An 18637-nucleotide genomic window follows, 5' to 3' on the forward strand; every position below is an offset into this window, starting at 1 on the left:
CCATTATTAGGCAGCTTGGAATTGTGGGGAAAGCGTACTAATCAGTCGCCGCTCAGTTTCACATCAACCTTCAATACTCACATCACCAGCCAGTTAATCTGACCAAGGAACTGCAAACACAACCAAACGCCATGGCTTCAAATACAGTGGACAATTCAAAAGAGACCGCTTTCCTAACTTCCCTGCTGGGTCGAACGTTACGCATCCACACAACCGACAAGCGCATGTTTGTGGGCACTTTCAAATGTACCGACATGGTTCGTTGTTCTTTCTCATTGCGCAGTCTTGCAGAAATTAAAGAAAGAATATTGAATATGGAATTACCACCGCTAATATTTGGATGGTTAACAGAACTGCAATGTGATCCTCTCTACTACCTTCGAATACCGTTTCCCCAGTCAAGCCGCCATCCAAGCCGCGGCAGAAACAGCATCGACGCAGTCCTCGGACAAATTCAAATTGGACATGACAAGTCGGCTTATCGGGCTAGTTGTGGTGCCCGGGCAACATATTACAAAGATTGAGGTCGAACAGAGTGCTCAGGAAGTCCGGGTTGAGCCTGTGCAAGTCGTTTAGAAGGAAACACGGGTTTATAAACCCACCTGGGTGAAGAAGACCGAGGGAATTATCCGGCCGATGCAGGAAGATAAATAATGCAGACACTGCAGCTCGAAAGCGGATGGCCTATATGGGCTTTTTGAATGTTAGGAAAGAGTCTTCGGCCAGCTTACCGAACACGAGTTCATACACCGAAAACGACTCGTGAAGGATTGGGCATTTGTATTCTCCAATGTGGAGACATGTTCATTTCGTGCTTTCCACCGGCCAATCAAACCTAAAAGCAAGACAAAGGCATCATCTTAGCAGCCTGGAACAGCCCAAGCAGCCAATCTATGGCTAAGTAGGCCAGCTCACGGGGGCAAGCACATTGCACACGCATATCATACATATGAACACATAATTACAGGTGAGTGGTCGCTATGACCTTGACAACATGCAGCCTGGTGTGCGATGGTCAGGAAGCGAGATGCCCAGAGTCAAATGGGTTTCTTGGCTCTGGGCGGTGTGCTGAGGACCGGTTGACACATCGCATCTACAATCTACACAATAATATTCATGTTATATAGCTAGACTCTGCTGGATAGATGACAACACCAAATCAAGCGCGGCTAAACCAAACACTGGGCCAGAAGAGCGCAGTCCTATTGCCTTGGTAAAGCTCTGTAGTGCGGCGTCAACCTTCTAGCCATCTAGCGCCTCGGCTGGAAGATTCTCCTATATTTGGCAACAGCATACAAGCCTGGCTACTGCATCACGTGTAAGATGAAAAGCGAGCTTTGTCCGTTGGCCAGAGAAAGCAGCAGGCGTATCGTTATAGGTCGAGATAAGCACCGAGATAGCGAGTATACCAGCTGCCCGGGGCACAACCATGCAGTATAAGAGCCAATGGCCGGCACGATTGAGGGTCCCGATAGTCGACTGTGTAATTTCAAGAGCCCACTTACTCCCTGCTGCTCTGTAGTATGCAGGTAGTGGGTTACTGAGCAGTTAACAAGTGAGTTAACTTACCGAGTGACTGTTTGTCAGTGCTTGTCTGTATGATAGGACGGTCACGGGACCGGGCTGGACCAACCAAACGGCGGCAATGCCTCCACACAGGCCCAGACCGAGTGAAGACAAGACCAGAAACGGCCAACTCCAGCCAAACAGCTTGAGCCTTGCCCAACTGAACTCCGCCCTCACTCCAAGTTCCAACATTCCCTCCTCCACCACCACTCAACTCCATCCCAACTTCTCTCCTCCCCCCAACGATCGCGCGCCGTCGTGCTTATATAACTACGCCTTATACTCTCGCTCCTTGCGTCCGCCTTGTACGCCCTCTGTGGGACAGCCCTCATTCTGCAAGTGCTTGTCTTGAGGTTTGTGCTACGCCGCCGTCCATTCCCATGACGCATTCTGCCTTAATCCCCTATCTTTCCCCACAAAGGACAACACCCACATGTGCCCAGCTTCTTGGCGGGTTGATTCGCAACTCTCGTGCATTTCTATCCTCTACAAGCTCGCATACCTGCGATTCTCCCGCAGGATTGGCCTCGCGTCGCTGCACATGCGTCCCGTGCTTTGCCGCCGAGACACTCCGACCCATCCACTCGCCACGTTCTCTTTGCATCGCACCTTGGTATTCGATCTTGGCTAATCTTTCATTTCTGCAGTGTATGTGTGTGTGTCTTTGATCTTGACCTTCGTTGCCAGGAAATTGTCGCCTTCTGGTTTCGTCTGAGGAATTCTTCCCTGCCATCAGCCGCCTAACGCGCAGCACCGTCCCATGCTTTCTCGCCATCGCGGATACTCGACCTACCTGGAATGCACCCTCGGTTGACTTGAGCGTCATTGAAAATCACTCAGCAACAGGTGTGAATTTAAAAAAAATTCGGATCTGCTTTCGCTTCAGTTTCGGTTTGGAATCAATTCGCGTACCGTATTTGTCAACGTTATAGCGCCGCTATAACAACTTTTAAAAACGGCTTCAAACAATATTAATCCAACCCAACACCCGCGGCCACGGTACAATTCACCGGGCTGTCCGTGATGGGTCAGTCTCAATCCAAAGGCGGAGGAGGCGGAGACACTCTCCAATCCTATCCGTCATTCTCTCGTTCAGATACGAAAGAATCCATCAGGTCTCTGAAGGGATCTATTCGGTCTAAAATACCGGGCAGGAGCGGCGATAAATCCAATGATAGTCCGAGAGGCTCAACTTCAGGATTTGGGGACGACAAATCAGATGCCGCCTCCATAAAGTCGACAAATAGTAGCAGACTACCCCAGTCGCCGCAATCGGCCATTTCTACAGACATAGCTAATTCTCGCACCGGCACTCCCGAACCCCCCCTTCTCCATCACAATCTACTTCGCTAAACAGGGGTCACAAAGATGTGGATGCCGCTCAGCAAAGCGGTGAAGTTGATTTGGTGTCAGATGCTCCCCCATCTGTCCCACCGGTTACTCCACAGATGCCCGGGGAATCTATCTTGGTGAAACGTGACAACCAGATCACCGCTAACCTTTTGGATATTCTTTCTTCGACACCGACAGACGCTAGTGGTTCGCCTGGCATGGGAATGGGGGCCCTCAAGTCAATTGATTTGGATGATATGATTTCGCGACTCCTAGATGCTGGTTACTCGACAAAAGTCACAAAGGCCGTCTGTCTGAAGAACGCCGAGATCGTAGCTATCTGCACTGCAGCACGTGAAGTGCTTCTCTCTCAACCTGCTTTACTAGAACTATCTGCGCCAGTCAAAATTGTTGGCGATGTTCATGGTCAATATACTGATCTTATCAGACTCTTTGAAATGTGTGGCTTCCCTCCGGCTGCCAACTACCTTTTCTTGGGAGATTACGTCGATCGAGGGAAACAGAGTCTCGAGACAATTCTCTTACTCCTATGTTACAAGCTCAAGTATCCTGAAAACTTTTTCCTTCTTCGAGGCAATCATGAATGTGCCAATGTGACTCGAGTTTATGGGTTTTACGATGAATGCAAGCGGAGATGTAACATAAAGATCTGGAAGACATTTGTCGACACCTTTAATTGCCTGCCTATTGCTGCAATTGTTGCGGGTAAAATCTTCTGCGTTCATGGCGGTCTTTCGCCGAGCTTATCTCATATGGATGATATCCGCGGTATTGCCAGACCAACGGATGTGCCGGATTACGGTCTTCTCAATGATCTTTTGTGGAGTGACCCCGCTGATATGGAAGATGATTGGGAACCCAACGAGCGGGGTGTAAGCTACTGCTTTGGCAAGAAAGTTATCATGGACTTTTTACAAAATCACGATTTTGATCTGGTCTGCCGAGCGCACATGGTGGTGGAAGATGGCTACGAATTTTTCCAAGACCGAATTTTGGTTACGGTATTTTCAGCTCCAAACGTAAGTTCTTTTGACTTTCATATAATGATTTCTGCTGATGAATGATGTCAGTATTGTGGCGAATTTGACAATTGGGGGGCTATCATGTCGGTCTCCGGAGAATTACTTTGCAGTTTCGAGCTGCTCAAACCGTTGGATTCAAGTGCTTTGAAGAATCATATCAAAAAGGGTCGCAACAAGCGTAACAGCATGCTGAATAGCCCTGTAAGTTTAGAAACTCGTTTCAAAAATTCCCTTTGACTAACGACAAATCAATATAGCCTGCGGTTGTTTCCGCTCAAAGTTATTAAATTGCTCGACTTCGCTTTATGGTATCCTATTCCAGTATCTCGACAAATCGAGGATATGTCAAACGTCATCAGTCTATTTATCATCAACGTCCACTGCAAGGTTCGGACGACATCAAGCCGACCAAGGCTAGGCCAATTTCACTATTCATAATCATTCAGGCCATCTATCGATGTAATAACCGATAGAACGATTCCTTCATTTATCCATTTCAGATGATGACGAACAGATGAAAGGTCTTGAAATAGCCATGCACTAGCATTCTGCTTACCGCAGTTCCTTGGTACCACGAACAACTGACATGCGTCCGCAACCGAGCAATCGGCCGGGGACTTCAAGTCCCATACACAAATATTATTAGAAGCAGCACCAAAGCCGACAACACTGGCTTTACGCGCTTCCAATAAACGCAAGAATCAAGCAGGTCAGCAACATCAGAAATCATGTTGGCAGTTATCCACAGACACGAAGAGACAAGAAAGTTCTTCTTCTGGCTCTTTTATGTATGAGATGGACAATATGTATTCAAGCGGTTGGTCAAGGGGAATAATTACCATCTCCCAACAACCATTTCGTGTTATTGTCCATGTCTTATCTTTTTGTTAAACGGTGTGGTTCGCAATATCAGTCGGGGTAATGATGAGGCGCTTTTGCTTCTGTTTCTTGTATATGTAGAATTTTATCGACGCTCTCCTCCCGTTCATTGCTTTTATTGTCGCAATAAATCAGATTATGCTTTATACTTTACTTTCCAACTTTATATCTTTTCTTCATATTCGTAGATTGTCCATTGTCAACTTCAATGTGGATGGGTTGTAGATGTTTACAGCGGTACCTTGTGAATGACGAGTTCCTGGCACTAAACACTATGTGTAGACTTTTTGCAACCACATTCTTCGTCTGAAAGTCCAACGAACTTTCTAAAGGATATTAGATAGTTAGGAGGTAGATATGCACGCGATGCATGAGGCTAATCCTAGATGAGAAGCTAGGCGTCTGATCTGTGTCTCTGTGGCACTGTTGCATAGTTCTAGCCGCCGGCGTAAAACCGTAGGCCAGCCTCGTAGGCCAGCCTCTCAGGCTGGCAACTTCGCCGTCGATGCGAGCCAGTATTACTGTACTGCCACAAGTATGCGATCTCTCCTCAGGTTCCGACGGCATAAAGATAAAGCGGAAGGGAAGATCCAAGAAGTGCAGAGATCTCCTGCAGGCTGGCATCTTCCTCAGGCCCGCTTCCCCACCACCACATCTTTGGAGACCCCGTCCCGCAAAGCACAGCCTACAGGAAAAGCCAATGTCACGGAAGATCATGAGATCGTCGAAAACGAAGCGGTTTTGGGGAGTTCGGCCATTTCAAATACATCTGATGCTGGCGGCTTGGAGCTGTCCAGAACAACCCCAGTGTCGATCGCTGAAGACGTGTCGCGAAGCCTCTGGAACCGCGCATATGAGAGCTTGAAGTCAGGAGGGGACACATCAAAGCTTGTCACAGCCTACGAGAAGATTCTCACAAGCGTGTTTCAGAATGAGTCAGGTAGGGTGTTTCGCATGCTAGTTTTTTGGAAATCAATCTGACTCGGCTACAGAAGCATCGGTCGTCCTCTTGAGCGACGATGCTCCCAATATGTTTGCCTGCGATGATGACACCCGTATGACTAACATGGGAGAAGTGACTAGAATAGCTCTGGCCAGGGTTCGGAGACACAATACTGTCAACTACGCAATCTCTCAGGCCACCGAGTTCACCAAGATCATCCAGGATGCTGTCGGCACCATGCTGTCAGGCTATCCTCCCGCAGCCCTCGCTTGGTCCGGAATTTGTGTCATTCTGCCTGTGCTCGCTGGTCCTGCTGTCCAGAGCATCGCACTAAAGGACGGTCTGTTCTACGTCACTGAGAAGCTGGAGTGGTATCTCGCTATTTCTCGGTTACCTTTCAAGGAAAGCTTGTCTGCGTCTGGCGATTTATCGCATCTCCGAAGCTTAATGGAATCAAAAGTTCTCCAGCTCATCCAGTCATTCTTGGAGTTCGAGATGAAGAGTGTCTGTTTCCTCTTTGCCGAAAGCCCTCTTGTTCGAACCCTTAAGACGATGTTGTCCATCGATGATTGGAAATCACGAACAGATAGTCTCAAAACCCTGGAATCCGAGATCAGAGACTCTATATTGCAGTTTCAAGGCGCATCCAACTCCGTTAGTCTCATCAAGATTAACGACAACACCTCCCAGATCACAGCGGTTGTCAAGGAAATGCGACTTCTTAGGAAACAACAGACTGAGTCTCAACGGCTTGAGCTCGTTGCCAAGTTCTGTGCAGAGAACACTTGTCCGTACGCCGATAGAATCGATGCAGTCCCAAAGAGAGTTGAAGGCACGTGCGAATGGTTTCAGGCCCATGACCGATACAGAGCCTGGCTCGAGTCTCCAGACGGTGGCCTTTTACTCTTTTCGGCAGATCCTGGTTGCGGTAAATCGGTTCTTTCCAGATTTCTCATCGAAGACATTCTCTCCTTAAAGATGCCAGATGCGGTGTTATGCTACTTCTTCTTCAAGGACAGCCCCGACCAAAACAACATATGTGCGGCGTTATGTGCGCTAATTCACCAGATTCTGTCTCAGTATACAGAGCTCTTAGATCTTGTTGTCAATGACATTATCAAGAATGGCACGGGGCTGACATCGAAGGAGACGACGCTCTGGAGGATTTTCGAGAAGATAACGGATCGCAACAAGACGAAGAGGGACGTCGTATGCGTTCTTGACGCTCTGGATGAATGCCAAAAAGCTGATCGGATAACACTGGTCAACCGGATCAAGGATCTCATCGAGGGCAACAGCAACGCGGCCCGGAAACGTAACGAGTCATCACGTCGAAAGATGAGGTTCCTTATCACGACACGAGGATACCCGGATATAATGAATCTTTTCCGCCATTTCCCGCAGGGCTGGATACACCTAGCTGGAGAAAACAAGAAGGAGGTCGACGAAATTCAATCTGAAATTACCATGGTTCTTGACTTTAAACTGAACCAACTTGCCAGAGAAAAAATGTTTGATGAGATGCGCAAAGAGAAGATCCGCAACAGCTTGATGGAGAAGGGCGGCGAACAAAGAACCTACCTCTGGGTACAACTCGTGTTTGAGGTGTTGGAGGAGAACCTGAGAGACCAGTTGAAAATCTGGAATCGACTTATCAACACGGTACCTCAGACCGTTTACAACGCATACGACAAGCTCCTCGAGCGAGTGCGCCAGGACGACAAGGACCGCGTTATAATGCTCCTCAGTCTGATGATTGTGGCTCTCCGGCCTCTCTCGGTGCAGACTGCTGCATTTCTATTGGGCGTCAGGGACTTCGCAGATAGTCACGATGATCCACTTCATCTTCAGGATTCTGACAATTGGGAGGAATTGGATCTAGAGTCCGACGCGAACTTCAAGGCTTGGGTTAGCGGCACGTGCGGCAATTTTGTGACCGTTTATGACGAACAGCTCTTCTTCATCCATCAAACTGCCAAAGAGTTTCTCCTTGCTGCAAGAGAAGCCGCGGGGGGTGGAAGTTCTCAATCATTCAAAAATTGCATAGCGGAGCGGCAAGCTCACAAGCTCATGGCTGAGAACTGCCTGCTCGTTTGGAAGTATGGAAGACTCCGCGTCGAGGACGAATCATATCGTTACTGTCTAGATTTTACGGCACACCACTTTCGAGAAGCTCAGAGCTTCTCAACAGATGGAGAGATCGTGGTTCAAGATATCGACAACCGGTTTTGGGATATCTATGTGGCCAGTTGGGACGACGGTAGATTCATTCAGTCTCAGTCCCTCAGCCGTTTCCTGCGGAACTACGACGCAGAACCCTTCGTTACACCCTACACGGATCCAATGAAACTCGCTTTCCTGGCAACATTCGGTCATTATCGGCTCCTCGACCTGATGCTTCGACAATCTACAACCAGCGGGCACATTTTGGATGCTATGGATGTCCCTGGACTCCTCTCCAGCACCCGTGCTGAAGCGCATTGCGCCAACCTACTTCTAAGCTACCTTCCTCAACGACCAGTACTAGTTGTACAGGACTACGATTCATTTATTTAGTCAACTTTTACAATTGTACATATGACTACGATTGCGGTGATACCGAATGAGCGAGACACTGGTCCTTTCCAATGACCATGTCAACGACCACATTGAAACGTTACAACGCATGTGGCGTTGGCTGCAAATGATGAGTATATTCCAACAAATATTAAACAGCGAATTCCTTCATCAACGACGCCATTGCTTATACATCAAATTCGAGTTTATTGCGCCGCCACCTATCGAGTGTTGTTAGTTTGAAACCTGCCATTTCCAGAAGGTCCTGGTGGGAAGCGTAGGTAGAGAAATTATATTGCTCAGGCGGTTTTGCACCTCATTCCTGTACCCTGGGTAGTAAACTGGGTATACACAATATTTAGATATCTATGAATTTAGATGCAGAAGCTTTGAATAGGGAATCAATTTCTTATTCATCTTCAATTGTCATTTCATACTTGGTAACTTAACGCAAGCCGTACTTGGATTGCGATAGGACGGCACATCTTGCCTGTAGAGTGGAGCAAGAGCTGTGAGGGGAAGCCAAACAATCGATACATGCCCTAAGAAAGGAATTCTGTTCTTGCTTAGGCTTTACCTGATAATTAATATGGAGCGATTCAGTGTATAGCCAAATGAAGTAGCGTTCGTTGCAAAAGAACGGTCGGAAACATGCTCACCGAATTACGAAGTTCTCAATACATAGAGCAAGCAATTAAATACTAAAATATTAGCAAAAGAAAAAAATGCCAAAATAAATATATATTATCAAAAAGGTGAGATGAAAAAAAAGATTCAGGTCCTGCCGCGATTCGAACGCGGGTATTTCGGACTTCGAAAAGCGTCAAAACCGAAAATGCTAACCACTCTATGGAAATGTTAGGGAGAGTTGACCAATAAGGGAACTGTTAAGCTTACACATCACAGGGCCATTCAAACTCGACCATCAGCCGGTATGAGGGTACGTCCAGCAATTGTAGTTTAATAAGCAGGAATTAGCATCCAAATCTAGGTACCTACATGATGTATCGGTTCACAAAAGTTATGATCTTACTGAGACAAAATCTGGTTTATGAGAAGAGAAAAAGCAGATTTGTATTAATTTAAATACTTACACTAGTAATTACCTTATGCTTGTTTTGCTTTAACTAGGCCGTTTTCGAGCCTCTGCTCGCCGAGAATATCAACCAACAAGTTCCTTTTCCTTCAATTCAAGTCCTTTGTTGTCTATCCCCTATATCTGCAGCTGGGATAGGGGATCGTTATTATGTGTTATATTTTATCTTTCAAAATTTGGTTGAAATACTTGCCATCATTGACTTTGCCAGCTGCGTCCGGTCCCAACAGGGGTTCAGTGGCCATGTACACAAGAGCACACAAGACCCTGTCGTTCGCTGATGTCCAAGTATTTGACAACCTTAAGTTGAAGGAGATCCCAAGGCCTGGTCTTCCGATTAATTAGCCAGTGTTATAAAAAATTCTAGAGTCCATGTAGCCACGATGAAACCGGTTGATAGTAATATGCCTATATGGGAAATTTAACAAGTTGCTGCAGCTTCATCAACCACACTTGAAAGTAAAACTCGATACTTTCGTATGCATTCCCTCCCGGATCGGGCTATTCCATCAGAACTAAGGTTTAATTGCGTCATGGAGGAAGTTGCACAGACGATACGAGGCGCTGAGGCTTTTCCTAGAGAAGGGAGTATGAAGAGTGAGGTAAAAATGTGGGGATATTTTCACTTGATGAACCAGCTCAGAGCCATCTAATTTTGAGGCTAGATCTAGGGCTGGGACATTAGGACCTGTTATAGCAGAATTTTAAGGATTATTGCAGAGAACATCCAATGTCTATTTCTACCAGCCAATCTACGAATGATATGAATGATTCCGTTATCGAATAATAACATTGAATATGCCAGTTCTCAATGATGTGGCACCGTGATAGAAAAAAAGAGCCAATACATAAATATAATTCATTTCTGTATAATAGGTACTTTTATGCCAGTAAAGAGTGAAAAGAGCCACTTGAATAGCTAATTATTCAGAAAAATCCTTCCCCTACTTGCCAACCTAACGCTTCAATCTGTTTCACGGAAGAAATTTTCTTAATCAAAGCTAGTTCTGTCTCGTTGACTTTAATATATGATTCGATCACCTCCGTATCTCTTTTGGCTTTGTGTACTCGAATTGTAGCCAATAAATCATGTTCGAAATTATTGTAGTAACGATATTCACCGCTGTCCGCTGTGATCTCCTTCACCGAAAAGCTACGAATACAATTCAAAAGCTCTCTCTGAAATATACCGGTATGGTATAATTTAATAAAACGAGACTTATTTATCAAAGAGGAGGCGTTTTCTTTGACAAATAAGACAATTGTGAGCTCGAGTTCGTCAAGACCGATAGTAAGATAGTCGATATGTTCCTGCCCTTTTTGAGCTGAGTACTGTTCCGAGACAGATCCAAGGCTGCTTGAGGGGCCGTAATTGTCGGTGGAGAAGTTGGAATGAGCGTATGAGGTACTCAAAGTACTTGCACTTGAAGTAGAGATAGGCAGAGATTCCTCGTAGAGAGCGAGGTTCAATCGATCTTCGTATGGGTTGCCTGTGAGAATAACTTGTTTAGATTCGATAATGCCTCTCCAACTCTCGTTAGGAGTCGGTCCGTTTTCCCCTGGTCGTAGAAGTCGATTGTTGATATAGTCTTCGTGCTCGTTATAATCAATCATGTTTGTAGTAAAGTCACAGGCTTTTAGGCAGGGTATCAATATGTCTGGTACCAATCAATGAATAGTCTATAGTAAGGGTTGGGTATGAAATGAGTATTGTACACGATTGAAAAAGGTTCTCCCTTGATGGGTATAAATAATTGCTCTGAATGACTCCTTATATATTGCTTCGTGACTAATTCTCTCAGATGACACAATGTCTTTCCTCAGAAACAAATTCTGACAGGTACAGGGCTAATGACTGCTTAATTTACCCTGGTAGTCATGAATATAACATACAGTCAATCTATATGGCAGTTGTACAGCAAAGGCCTGGTACCAAACGTGTCAATCATCCACTTATAAAATAGCTTTCATGTAATACATCTGAGGTTCATACCTTAAGGGTACATGAATAATGTTAGTCCTATATGGGGTGGAAGGGTCCGAGAAATTTTTTAAAAATACCTTATGACTTTTATAACATATACCATGAAGAGCCCATCTAATCAGTCATTTCAAGGTTTCCATATGAGTATAGTGGAAGAGTGTCATTTGATTTAGGGCATGACACATCTTGTTCGTACAAACTAGGGAATGACAGTGACTATGTCGTCATCTCAAGTCTGTTCAAATGTTAAACCTGCTTGAACAATTTATAGTGGATACTGGAAGGTACTATGATTTTAGTCATGCATGTTTTATATAGCTACGTAAAACAGTGTTGAGACACTGCTCCATCTGTCAAAGTATGCAAGCCATGCCATCATGAACGTACAAGTATCTTCCTAACAAGAAAGATAGAGAAAAGGGGAAGATAATTTGAACTTTTAAGATATGCCACAATAAATGCACCATTCGCCGCGTTGATCAAAAAAATGAATAACAAAAATGAAATGATATGTCCATGAAATACCAGAAACGCTTGTAGACTCCACGATAGTGCCTTCCTAACTATGTTTAAAGGAAATAGAAGAATCCAAGGAAAGAAGAAATGAGAAAAGCTTCTAATTCTATTCATGTTCCTTGACATATCGATCACCTAAATCGATATCCCACATGGGGCGCTCTACGACAGCGATTTCGATGATGCCAGCTTTTTGCCCAGTAGTGAGGTTTTTATTTTTTTTATCACCTTGAGAGCCGAGTGGGACGACACCCAAAATATCTCGGAACTTGTGCGAGTGCCAGAACAAAGAACTCGATGATTGATTCTCGCGTGACGATTTTTGAAGACTGTTATTGCGATCGCTGTTATTTCCCTGGTCAGTTTCGTCAAGGGGAGCTTCATCTTCCTTATGTGTCCCGTTTGTCAATCGCTTAGAAGGCATTGACGGGATTTCTCCATTGGTGATCCCTCGACGAATATAGGCAAAGTCAGGTTCATTAGACACGTGGAATGGATTACTGTTGTCGTTTCCATCCTCGTCAACATCCTGCCGTTGCTGACGATGTTTCTCAGTATCGACCAATTGCGCATTGCTCAACTCCTTGCCTTCTATTTTTCGGATCTTCGTGCCTAAAGACACATATGCTTGAGATACGGGGATTAAATCACCAGCTCCACTATTATATTTCCGTTGCTCTTCTCTCGTTTCATCTTCGACCCGTTTTCGTTTATTGGGCGATGTCTTGGCTAGATCTGTTGATGTTCCTGGGATGGTGGCTGTTTTGGGTGCTGGGAAATTCCGTGTCAGATCAAATATCCACATCCACGTTGGTCCGTATAAAAGCAATCTGGTTGAGCCTTTGAATACATCGCAGAATCCTCCCATGGCACGATCCTTGATACCTGTGAAGTCATCGGGCAGGTGTGATTTGGGATTCTGCTGCGACCATTCCGAGAGTTTGCCCTTCAACGCCTCATATTCCACTAGCTCATGGGTGCTAGTGACAACGACCAAACGATCTTCGGTAGTTGCTGGTTCTTGAGACTCAGAGGTCGAAGTTGGAGGGCGGAATGACATGAAGGCAATGCCAGCCCGGAGAGATGGCATGGTCGGCAGAGCCTTCCAGTGCTGTCCATCGATGATACTTTCATTTCCATCTTCCTCCTCGGACGACTCATCGTCGGATGAATCTGTTCCATTTGGAACCTTCTTGACCGCTGATGCTTGATGGTTTTCAGGGGTATCCTCTAGTACCCAGCAATCCACATTGCCGGCCAGATCCCCAGTGGCGAGCAACTTGCTGTCACTAGAAAAAGCGATTGAGCGAATTGATCGGTCGTACTTTCCGAGTGTGCCTTGGTTTACTCCACGCATAGATGTCGTCTTTCTGGACGTACGTGGCACGTGTATTAGCGTAGGTTTGATGTGCAGTTTCTCGGTGGGAGAATCTGAATCAGACAGTTTTGCAAGGTAAATGTCGTTGTTTGGTCTAGTGATACACAACCATCGAAGATCTGGGGACAAGGAGACAACCTTGGCTCCATTATCTGAGAGCTGGCGAGGGACCTTCAAGTCTTCTATATATAGCTCATCATCCTCTCCCTCCTCATTAGCATCATTATTTTCTTGGCGTAGCTTGAATAATCTGATTGTAGTCATTGTTGCAACAACTAGCACACTTCCGTTAGAAGAAAGCGTGGCCGATGTGATATTATCATCGCCCTACTCATCTGTGAGAAACAACTTCAACATTATAGATAACAACTAATCTTACCGGAATCAGCACCCTGCCTACTAGTTGATTTCGTTGGTTTTCTGCGTTTGTTCCAGGCCTCTGCCCAATCTGCCAGATCCTCGCTTCTCTTTCCCAGAAGCTCATAATAAATCTATCGGAAGATGAAGAGGCAAGTTGAGAGATCTGGGGAAGATTTGATAATGTTCGGTGGTGTTCTTTGCCAAATTCACGCAATGGCAAGACAACAAGAGTTGCGCCGGGTCCTGCAATGTGTTAGTTTAACATGTTCAAGACATTCCCAAAAAAATCAAAGAAATAGAGCATACCTCCTGATACAGCAATGCTTATATCCTTCGACTCGTAAACAGCAAACGTCTTCACATCATGGGTATGATAGCGTCTGTGCATAACTTCCGCCCATCGACGCGCTTTATCATTTTTTTTACCAGCGTTCCGCTTATAAAGTACCGTCCGACGGTCTGCTCCACCACTAATCACCGAATCTCCATCAATGCTGACTGCAACGTCTAATACATCGGCTCTGTGGCCTTGTAGTCGCTGGATAAGGGAGTAATTCTTGGCATCCCAAAATCGAACCTCACCCGTCGAGTCACCTGAAACTAATGTGCCGTCCGGAAGCGTTTTAATACTCCAAACCAAAATCTTCTTCGGTCCACCTGCAGGGCCTCTTCCCAGGGATATCGTTCGCAAAAGACGCCCGCTTCGAATGTCAAACAATCTAATTGAACTGTCTGCATAGCCAGCCACCAGTGTGTTTCGATTTTGAAACGTGATGCTAAGCACTCGCACGTTCTTGGTCGTAGAGGCTTGCAAGCGGCGAACAAACGTCAGATCATTATCAGCAGTAGACAAGATAACAATCGATCCATCCGCGCAACCAATAGCCAGATGCTGGCCGGTATATTCGCCGTCAGCTACATTCTGTTTATTGTTGTTTTCAGGTGTCAATCTTGGTTGGGCTGTAAGACACCAAATCTCCCCATAACTACCGCTAGAATGACGAGCCGGTTTTCCATTCTCCAGATCCCACTCTGTGACAGTGTTTGTGTAACCGATGCTGAAAAGTCGTAACCGACCAGGAAGTTTCAGACCGCTTCCATCTGGGGAATCTTCCACGGGGTCAAGTGTCCAGGCAAGCCCTTCGATTGTCCGGTCTTTTCCACCTCTTATTATCGTCTCTTGGAACCAGGCACCACGAAGCGGGTTCCAGATCTCGATATCGCCGTTTGCTCGACCAACAGCCAGGCGCAAGGTTTGCGCGCCTTGGCCGCCGGCTTTCGAGGGTGGATGCGAGAACTCGAGTGCATTAATAGCTTGGGGGTTGTAAGGAACGAATCGACAGCGGTGCAATTCCATGGTAGTGTAGATTAATATCGTTATTGATAATGTTCAAAAAAAGTCGAAAGTCGGCACAACTCGAGCGCTGCTTCAAACTCCGCTCTCTGAGCTGAAATGTAACCCAAATCCGAAGATTCAAGCCTTCACAGCCATCGCATAATCTTCAATTAAAACTGAAAGGTCTAATAAATCGAAATGCGAGAGGGTTATGGTGGGCGGCTTGGTTTGTTGAATGTTCGCGTGGATGAGATAAATTATTTTCATGTCTTGGGGAAATCTTTTTTTCTCTAGGGAAGTTTTTCGCGGTATAATATCTCACGTGACCACGGTTAAACTTGCTCTGAATGATCCGCTTCGGAATCAGCCAATCAGATCAACAGTGCCTAGATAGTAAAAAATGATTTGGAGTGTGAATGGGCTTTAATTGATACTATTTAACTAATATGCGCCCAATATCAGTTTCTTATAGTCACTGAGCCATGCAGTACTACTTGGCCATAGTATTATCAGTGGCTGCTTCTATTGGTTGATTCATAATATATATGTGCATCCCTACCTTTCCAAACAATTGGAGTAAGTAATATATATGACATTTATGGCAACGTCGAACAAATTTGAAACCATGCAACTTCTCGTCTAACGATTCTGAAAATTTCCAATCTAATTTAAGAGGGAAAATTGAAAGATTCCACCCATCAGTCTCATCAAGTAATTGCTGCTTAACCTAATCTTAGGTAAATTCAAGTTTCAAGCACTGCGCTGACCAACCATTTACTAGTCGTTTGCTCGGAAATCATTGCCAGGTACTTGCTACCATATCGAGTTTTATAAAAGATAAGTTCTAGTTACTTAGAAAAAGGATATAGCCATGAAGAACAGCCATTTTTAGCATATCTCACTATTGATCTTGATGTCTCCTCTTCATTCTATAATAATTACCGAAGTATTATTGAGCACACAAATACGGAGGACTTCGTATGTAACTTGGTAATACCGAATAAACCCAGCTAGATAATCTAAGCGAGCCATCACGTACTATCCAACCCCTATCAAAGACCCCTGTAATCGCTACCCAGATTCCAAGGATTCCAAGCTTACTGTATTTATTGCCAGTTAGTCCGTCACAAGCCCAAAAGTTGGTGTTGGTCACGACTCACGGCGCGCTACTCCTGTCAGTCACCCCAATAATACGAAGCTGCCCCCACATTGGTTAGTGGTATTCAGGAACGAGCAGGGGGGTGAGAATTTTAAATCATAGACATGATCATAATCGTTTATATTATCATGAAGGAGAATCATGCATTGAATTTCTTATTCAAGATTGAGTGATCGAGTTCATCGCAACTAGAAAGTGTAGGCTAGATGAACTGTGCCAAAGAATAAATTAAACTATGCGAAATTCAACGACGTATCAATTGATCCCTTGATTAATTAAACAACCGGTAAATATTTTATACATAGGTTGATAGCTGACGTGGAGATGTACATATCAATATCCTATGTAGGGAGTCGGGGCTACTGAGTACGTTTAGGCGGGAATTGCGTAGAAAGAAGTATTCAAAGGAATGTGATCATCACACATGGTCGATCAATTTTTGACCTTTTCCTAAATACGAAATGGGGCTACCTGCATACAGGAGTGGATTGATATCCCTCAGGTAATGTGGTCCGCTCTCGCATTGAAGACAATAGCAAGAGAGGGTGCCAGCTTATTGGCAGAGGTTTGTCCAAGGCTTCGAGCAAGGGAAATGACCGTTTCTGATCAATCAACTTGCTTTGGCCCTGCCCCTGTTCGATTATTGTCGATTATTGCAAGTGCAAGTCTTCAACATCCCATGTCTTGCTGTTTTGTTTCTCAACAGCCAACAACGCAATCAAAGCGATAATACAAGGAGTAGCAACCCTTCATGTGGAAAGGAGCCCCTCTCAGTGTGACTCTCCTCGCAAGAATCAAAGAAACGAGGTCAATATGAAAGAGAATCTGTAGGTTTGAAACGGGCAAATAATGTCAAACCCTTGACAGATGTCAAATAAAACACGCAACGCTGGATGGACGGACAAAGAAAAAATAAAGTTGGAAAGCAGATGGATTTTTTGTATCAGAAACGACTCGCGCTTGCAATGCCAGATCTAGAAGACAAACATATGATGGAAAGGAAAGGGGTATGTAATAATCTAGAAATAAAATGCAAATCCGATCCCTGCCTTTGGAAAAGCAACTAAAACACAATTCCAGAGAATTCGGTCGTTCAATAATAGTTATGTCACGGCTTCGAAGAACAATGGCACAGCGGGTGTGTTCAATGATAATACACGCCCTGATATTGGAGATGAGATGTTAGTGAGAATGAAGGAGGGCCGTAATTTTAAGGATCCCAATAGACTTATTGTCTAGTAGGCAACAGTGAAATCCATGTGGGACGGCTGAGGGGATTGTTGACAGTGAGAATAGACCGACTCTGCATCATACATCTGCGTGTCGCTGAAGGAGATCGTTGGCGGCGGAGTGGGAGATGCAGGGCACATATTACTGGCTGTCTTGGTGGCATTCGGGCCGGGGACGCCATTATTGAAGCCTTCATTTTCCGGGGTGATGGGAGGAGTAAGGTAACCATGGGGCTGGTTGCCGCAGGGCTTTTGTGGCGTAGCGAGGCCAACCTCGCCCGCGTATGGCTTAGACTCCACAGGAATCTCTGTCGGAGGAGACGGAGGAGCATAAGTTCCACTGGCAATGGCGGCTTGATGAGCAAGGAATTGTTCTAGAAGCTTGGAGATTCTTGAATAGTGGCCAGAGGAGTACTTGCGATACAGAACCTGAGATGGTTGATGTAACTGTTGAGATAGACCCACAAGCGTGGCCGAGTCGTATTCTGAAGCCCACTCCGTGTGGTGAGGTTGACGCCGATTCAAGATGCATCGTGAGAGAGCAAGGGCAGCCTTTGCAAGATCAGCCGAAGGCCTGGAAACAAATTCTCGATGGAAGAGCGAGATCTCAAGTATGTACAATGCGAGATGCTCGACTTCTGGATCGTAGGGTTTGTCTACCAAAGCGATGTTGAGAAAGCTATCCACTGTAGGGTGCCCAATGGTCCAGCCGAGGGTCTGCAGAACGTGCCACTCCATTTGTAGGAACATGTCTTCGTCATAAAGTGAGCAGCACATGGACTTGAGCTCCCTGATAGTAGGCACATGCTCCTTCTTATCGCCGTATTTTGCGGCGATAAGCAGAGCCGAGCAACCAACTAGTTGGTAATGACGCTTGTATACGACACGCTTGGAGCAGTACCGGTCGAGAAGATTGATTGTCAGAAACAGAGTGGAAGGTTGCAACTGGAAGGCGGCATGGGCCTCAATGAGAAAGTCAAGGAGGTAGGGACGCATGAACCATTGGATCTCGGTTTGAATGTCAATGGATTCAACGTCAGGAAGGGTAGAACCATCCATTTCAAGCATATGAGAAAGGCAGTCATCTAGATACTCCTCCTTGGCCAACGTCGAAAGCTGATCGGCAATAGCATATTGTCTCTCACGAGCGATGAGCTTGGCCTGCTCCTTTGGATCAATCCGGTGATGAACGTCGTCAGCGGATTCGACGAAAAAGGTGTCGCAAGGTTGGTAGCTAGAGCCTGGACGTGGGAAAGCCAT

General features: G+C 45.5%; 6 protein-coding genes across 6 annotated transcripts; 3 read left to right on the forward strand and 3 right to left on the reverse strand.

Annotated features, from left to right (window-relative positions):
- The first annotated feature begins 61 nt into the window (after positions 1–61).
- BGW36DRAFT_209924 (uncharacterized protein) lies at positions 62–940 on the forward strand. Its single transcript, XM_046209918.1, has 2 exons — positions 62–257; positions 352–940. Exons 1-2 carry the CDS (start codon positions 132–134, stop codon positions 574–576), a joined length of 351 nt encoding a protein of 116 aa, XP_046069414.1. The 5' UTR covers positions 62–131; the 3' UTR covers positions 577–940.
- Positions 941–3014: 2074 nt separating this feature from the next.
- Positions 3015–4228, forward strand: BGW36DRAFT_429778 (Metallo-dependent phosphatase-like protein; the record flags this gene model as incomplete). The annotated part of the gene is made up of 3 exons (XM_046220736.1): positions 3015–3938; positions 3990–4142; positions 4199–4228. 3 exons carry the CDS (start codon positions 3015–3017, stop codon positions 4226–4228), a joined length of 1107 nt encoding a protein of 368 aa, XP_046069415.1.
- Positions 4229–5357: 1129 nt separating this feature from the next.
- BGW36DRAFT_429779 (uncharacterized protein) lies at positions 5358–8319 on the forward strand (the record flags this gene model as incomplete). The annotated part of the gene is made up of 2 exons (XM_046220737.1): positions 5358–5760; positions 5813–8319. The coding sequence occupies 2 exons, from the start codon at positions 5358–5360 to the stop codon at positions 8317–8319; spliced, it is 2910 nt and encodes a 969-aa protein (XP_046069416.1).
- Positions 8320–10342: 2023 nt separating this feature from the next.
- On the reverse strand, positions 10343–11029 carry BGW36DRAFT_361588 (uncharacterized protein; the record flags this gene model as incomplete). Its single annotated transcript, XM_046214288.1, has 1 exon — positions 10343–11029. One exon carries the CDS (start codon positions 11027–11029, stop codon positions 10343–10345), a length of 687 nt encoding a protein of 228 aa, XP_046069417.1.
- Positions 11030–11678: 649 nt separating this feature from the next.
- BGW36DRAFT_323925 (putative small nucleolar ribonucleoprotein complex subunit) lies at positions 11679–15236 on the reverse strand. Its single transcript, XM_046212698.1, has 3 exons — positions 13960–15236; positions 13673–13896; positions 11679–13620 (listed from the first exon to the last, which is right to left on the reverse strand). The coding sequence occupies exons 1-3, from the start codon at positions 15008–15010 to the stop codon at positions 12022–12024; spliced, it is 2874 nt and encodes a 957-aa protein (XP_046069418.1). The 5' UTR covers positions 15011–15236; the 3' UTR covers positions 11679–12021.
- Positions 15237–17383: 2147 nt separating this feature from the next.
- Positions 17384–18637, reverse strand: BGW36DRAFT_301479 (cyclin-like protein; the record flags this gene model as incomplete). The annotated part of the gene is made up of 1 exon (XM_046211689.1): positions 17384–18637. The coding sequence occupies one exon, from the start codon at positions 18635–18637 to the stop codon at positions 17384–17386; it is 1254 nt and encodes a 417-aa protein (XP_046069419.1).

The sequence above is a fragment of the Talaromyces proteolyticus genome (assembly GCF_021365285.1).
Source record: "Talaromyces proteolyticus strain PMI_201 chromosome Unknown BGW36scaffold_9, whole genome shotgun sequence".
Classification (NCBI taxonomy): Eukaryota; Fungi; Ascomycota; class Eurotiomycetes; order Eurotiales; family Trichocomaceae; genus Talaromyces; species Talaromyces proteolyticus.

Coding starts and splice junctions, on each gene's coding strand:
- BGW36DRAFT_323925 (XM_046212698.1), bottom strand. CDS start 15,010: ATGGAATTGCACCGCTGTCGATTCGTTCCTTACAACCCCCAAGCTATT. Junction 13,897..13,959: donor AAGCATTGCTGTATCAGGAG/GTATGCTCTATT, acceptor AACACATTGCAG/GACCCGGCGCAACTCTTGTT. Junction 13,621..13,672: donor TAGGCAGGGTGCTGATTCCG/GTAAGATTAGTT, acceptor ACAGATGAGTAG/GGCGATGATAATATCACATC.
- BGW36DRAFT_209924 (XM_046209918.1), top strand. CDS start 132: ATGGCTTCAAATACAGTGGACAATTCAAAAGAGACCGCTTTCCTAACT. Junction 258..351: donor CTTTCAAATGTACCGACATG/GTTCGTTGTTCT, acceptor GATGGTTAACAG/AACTGCAATGTGATCCTCTC.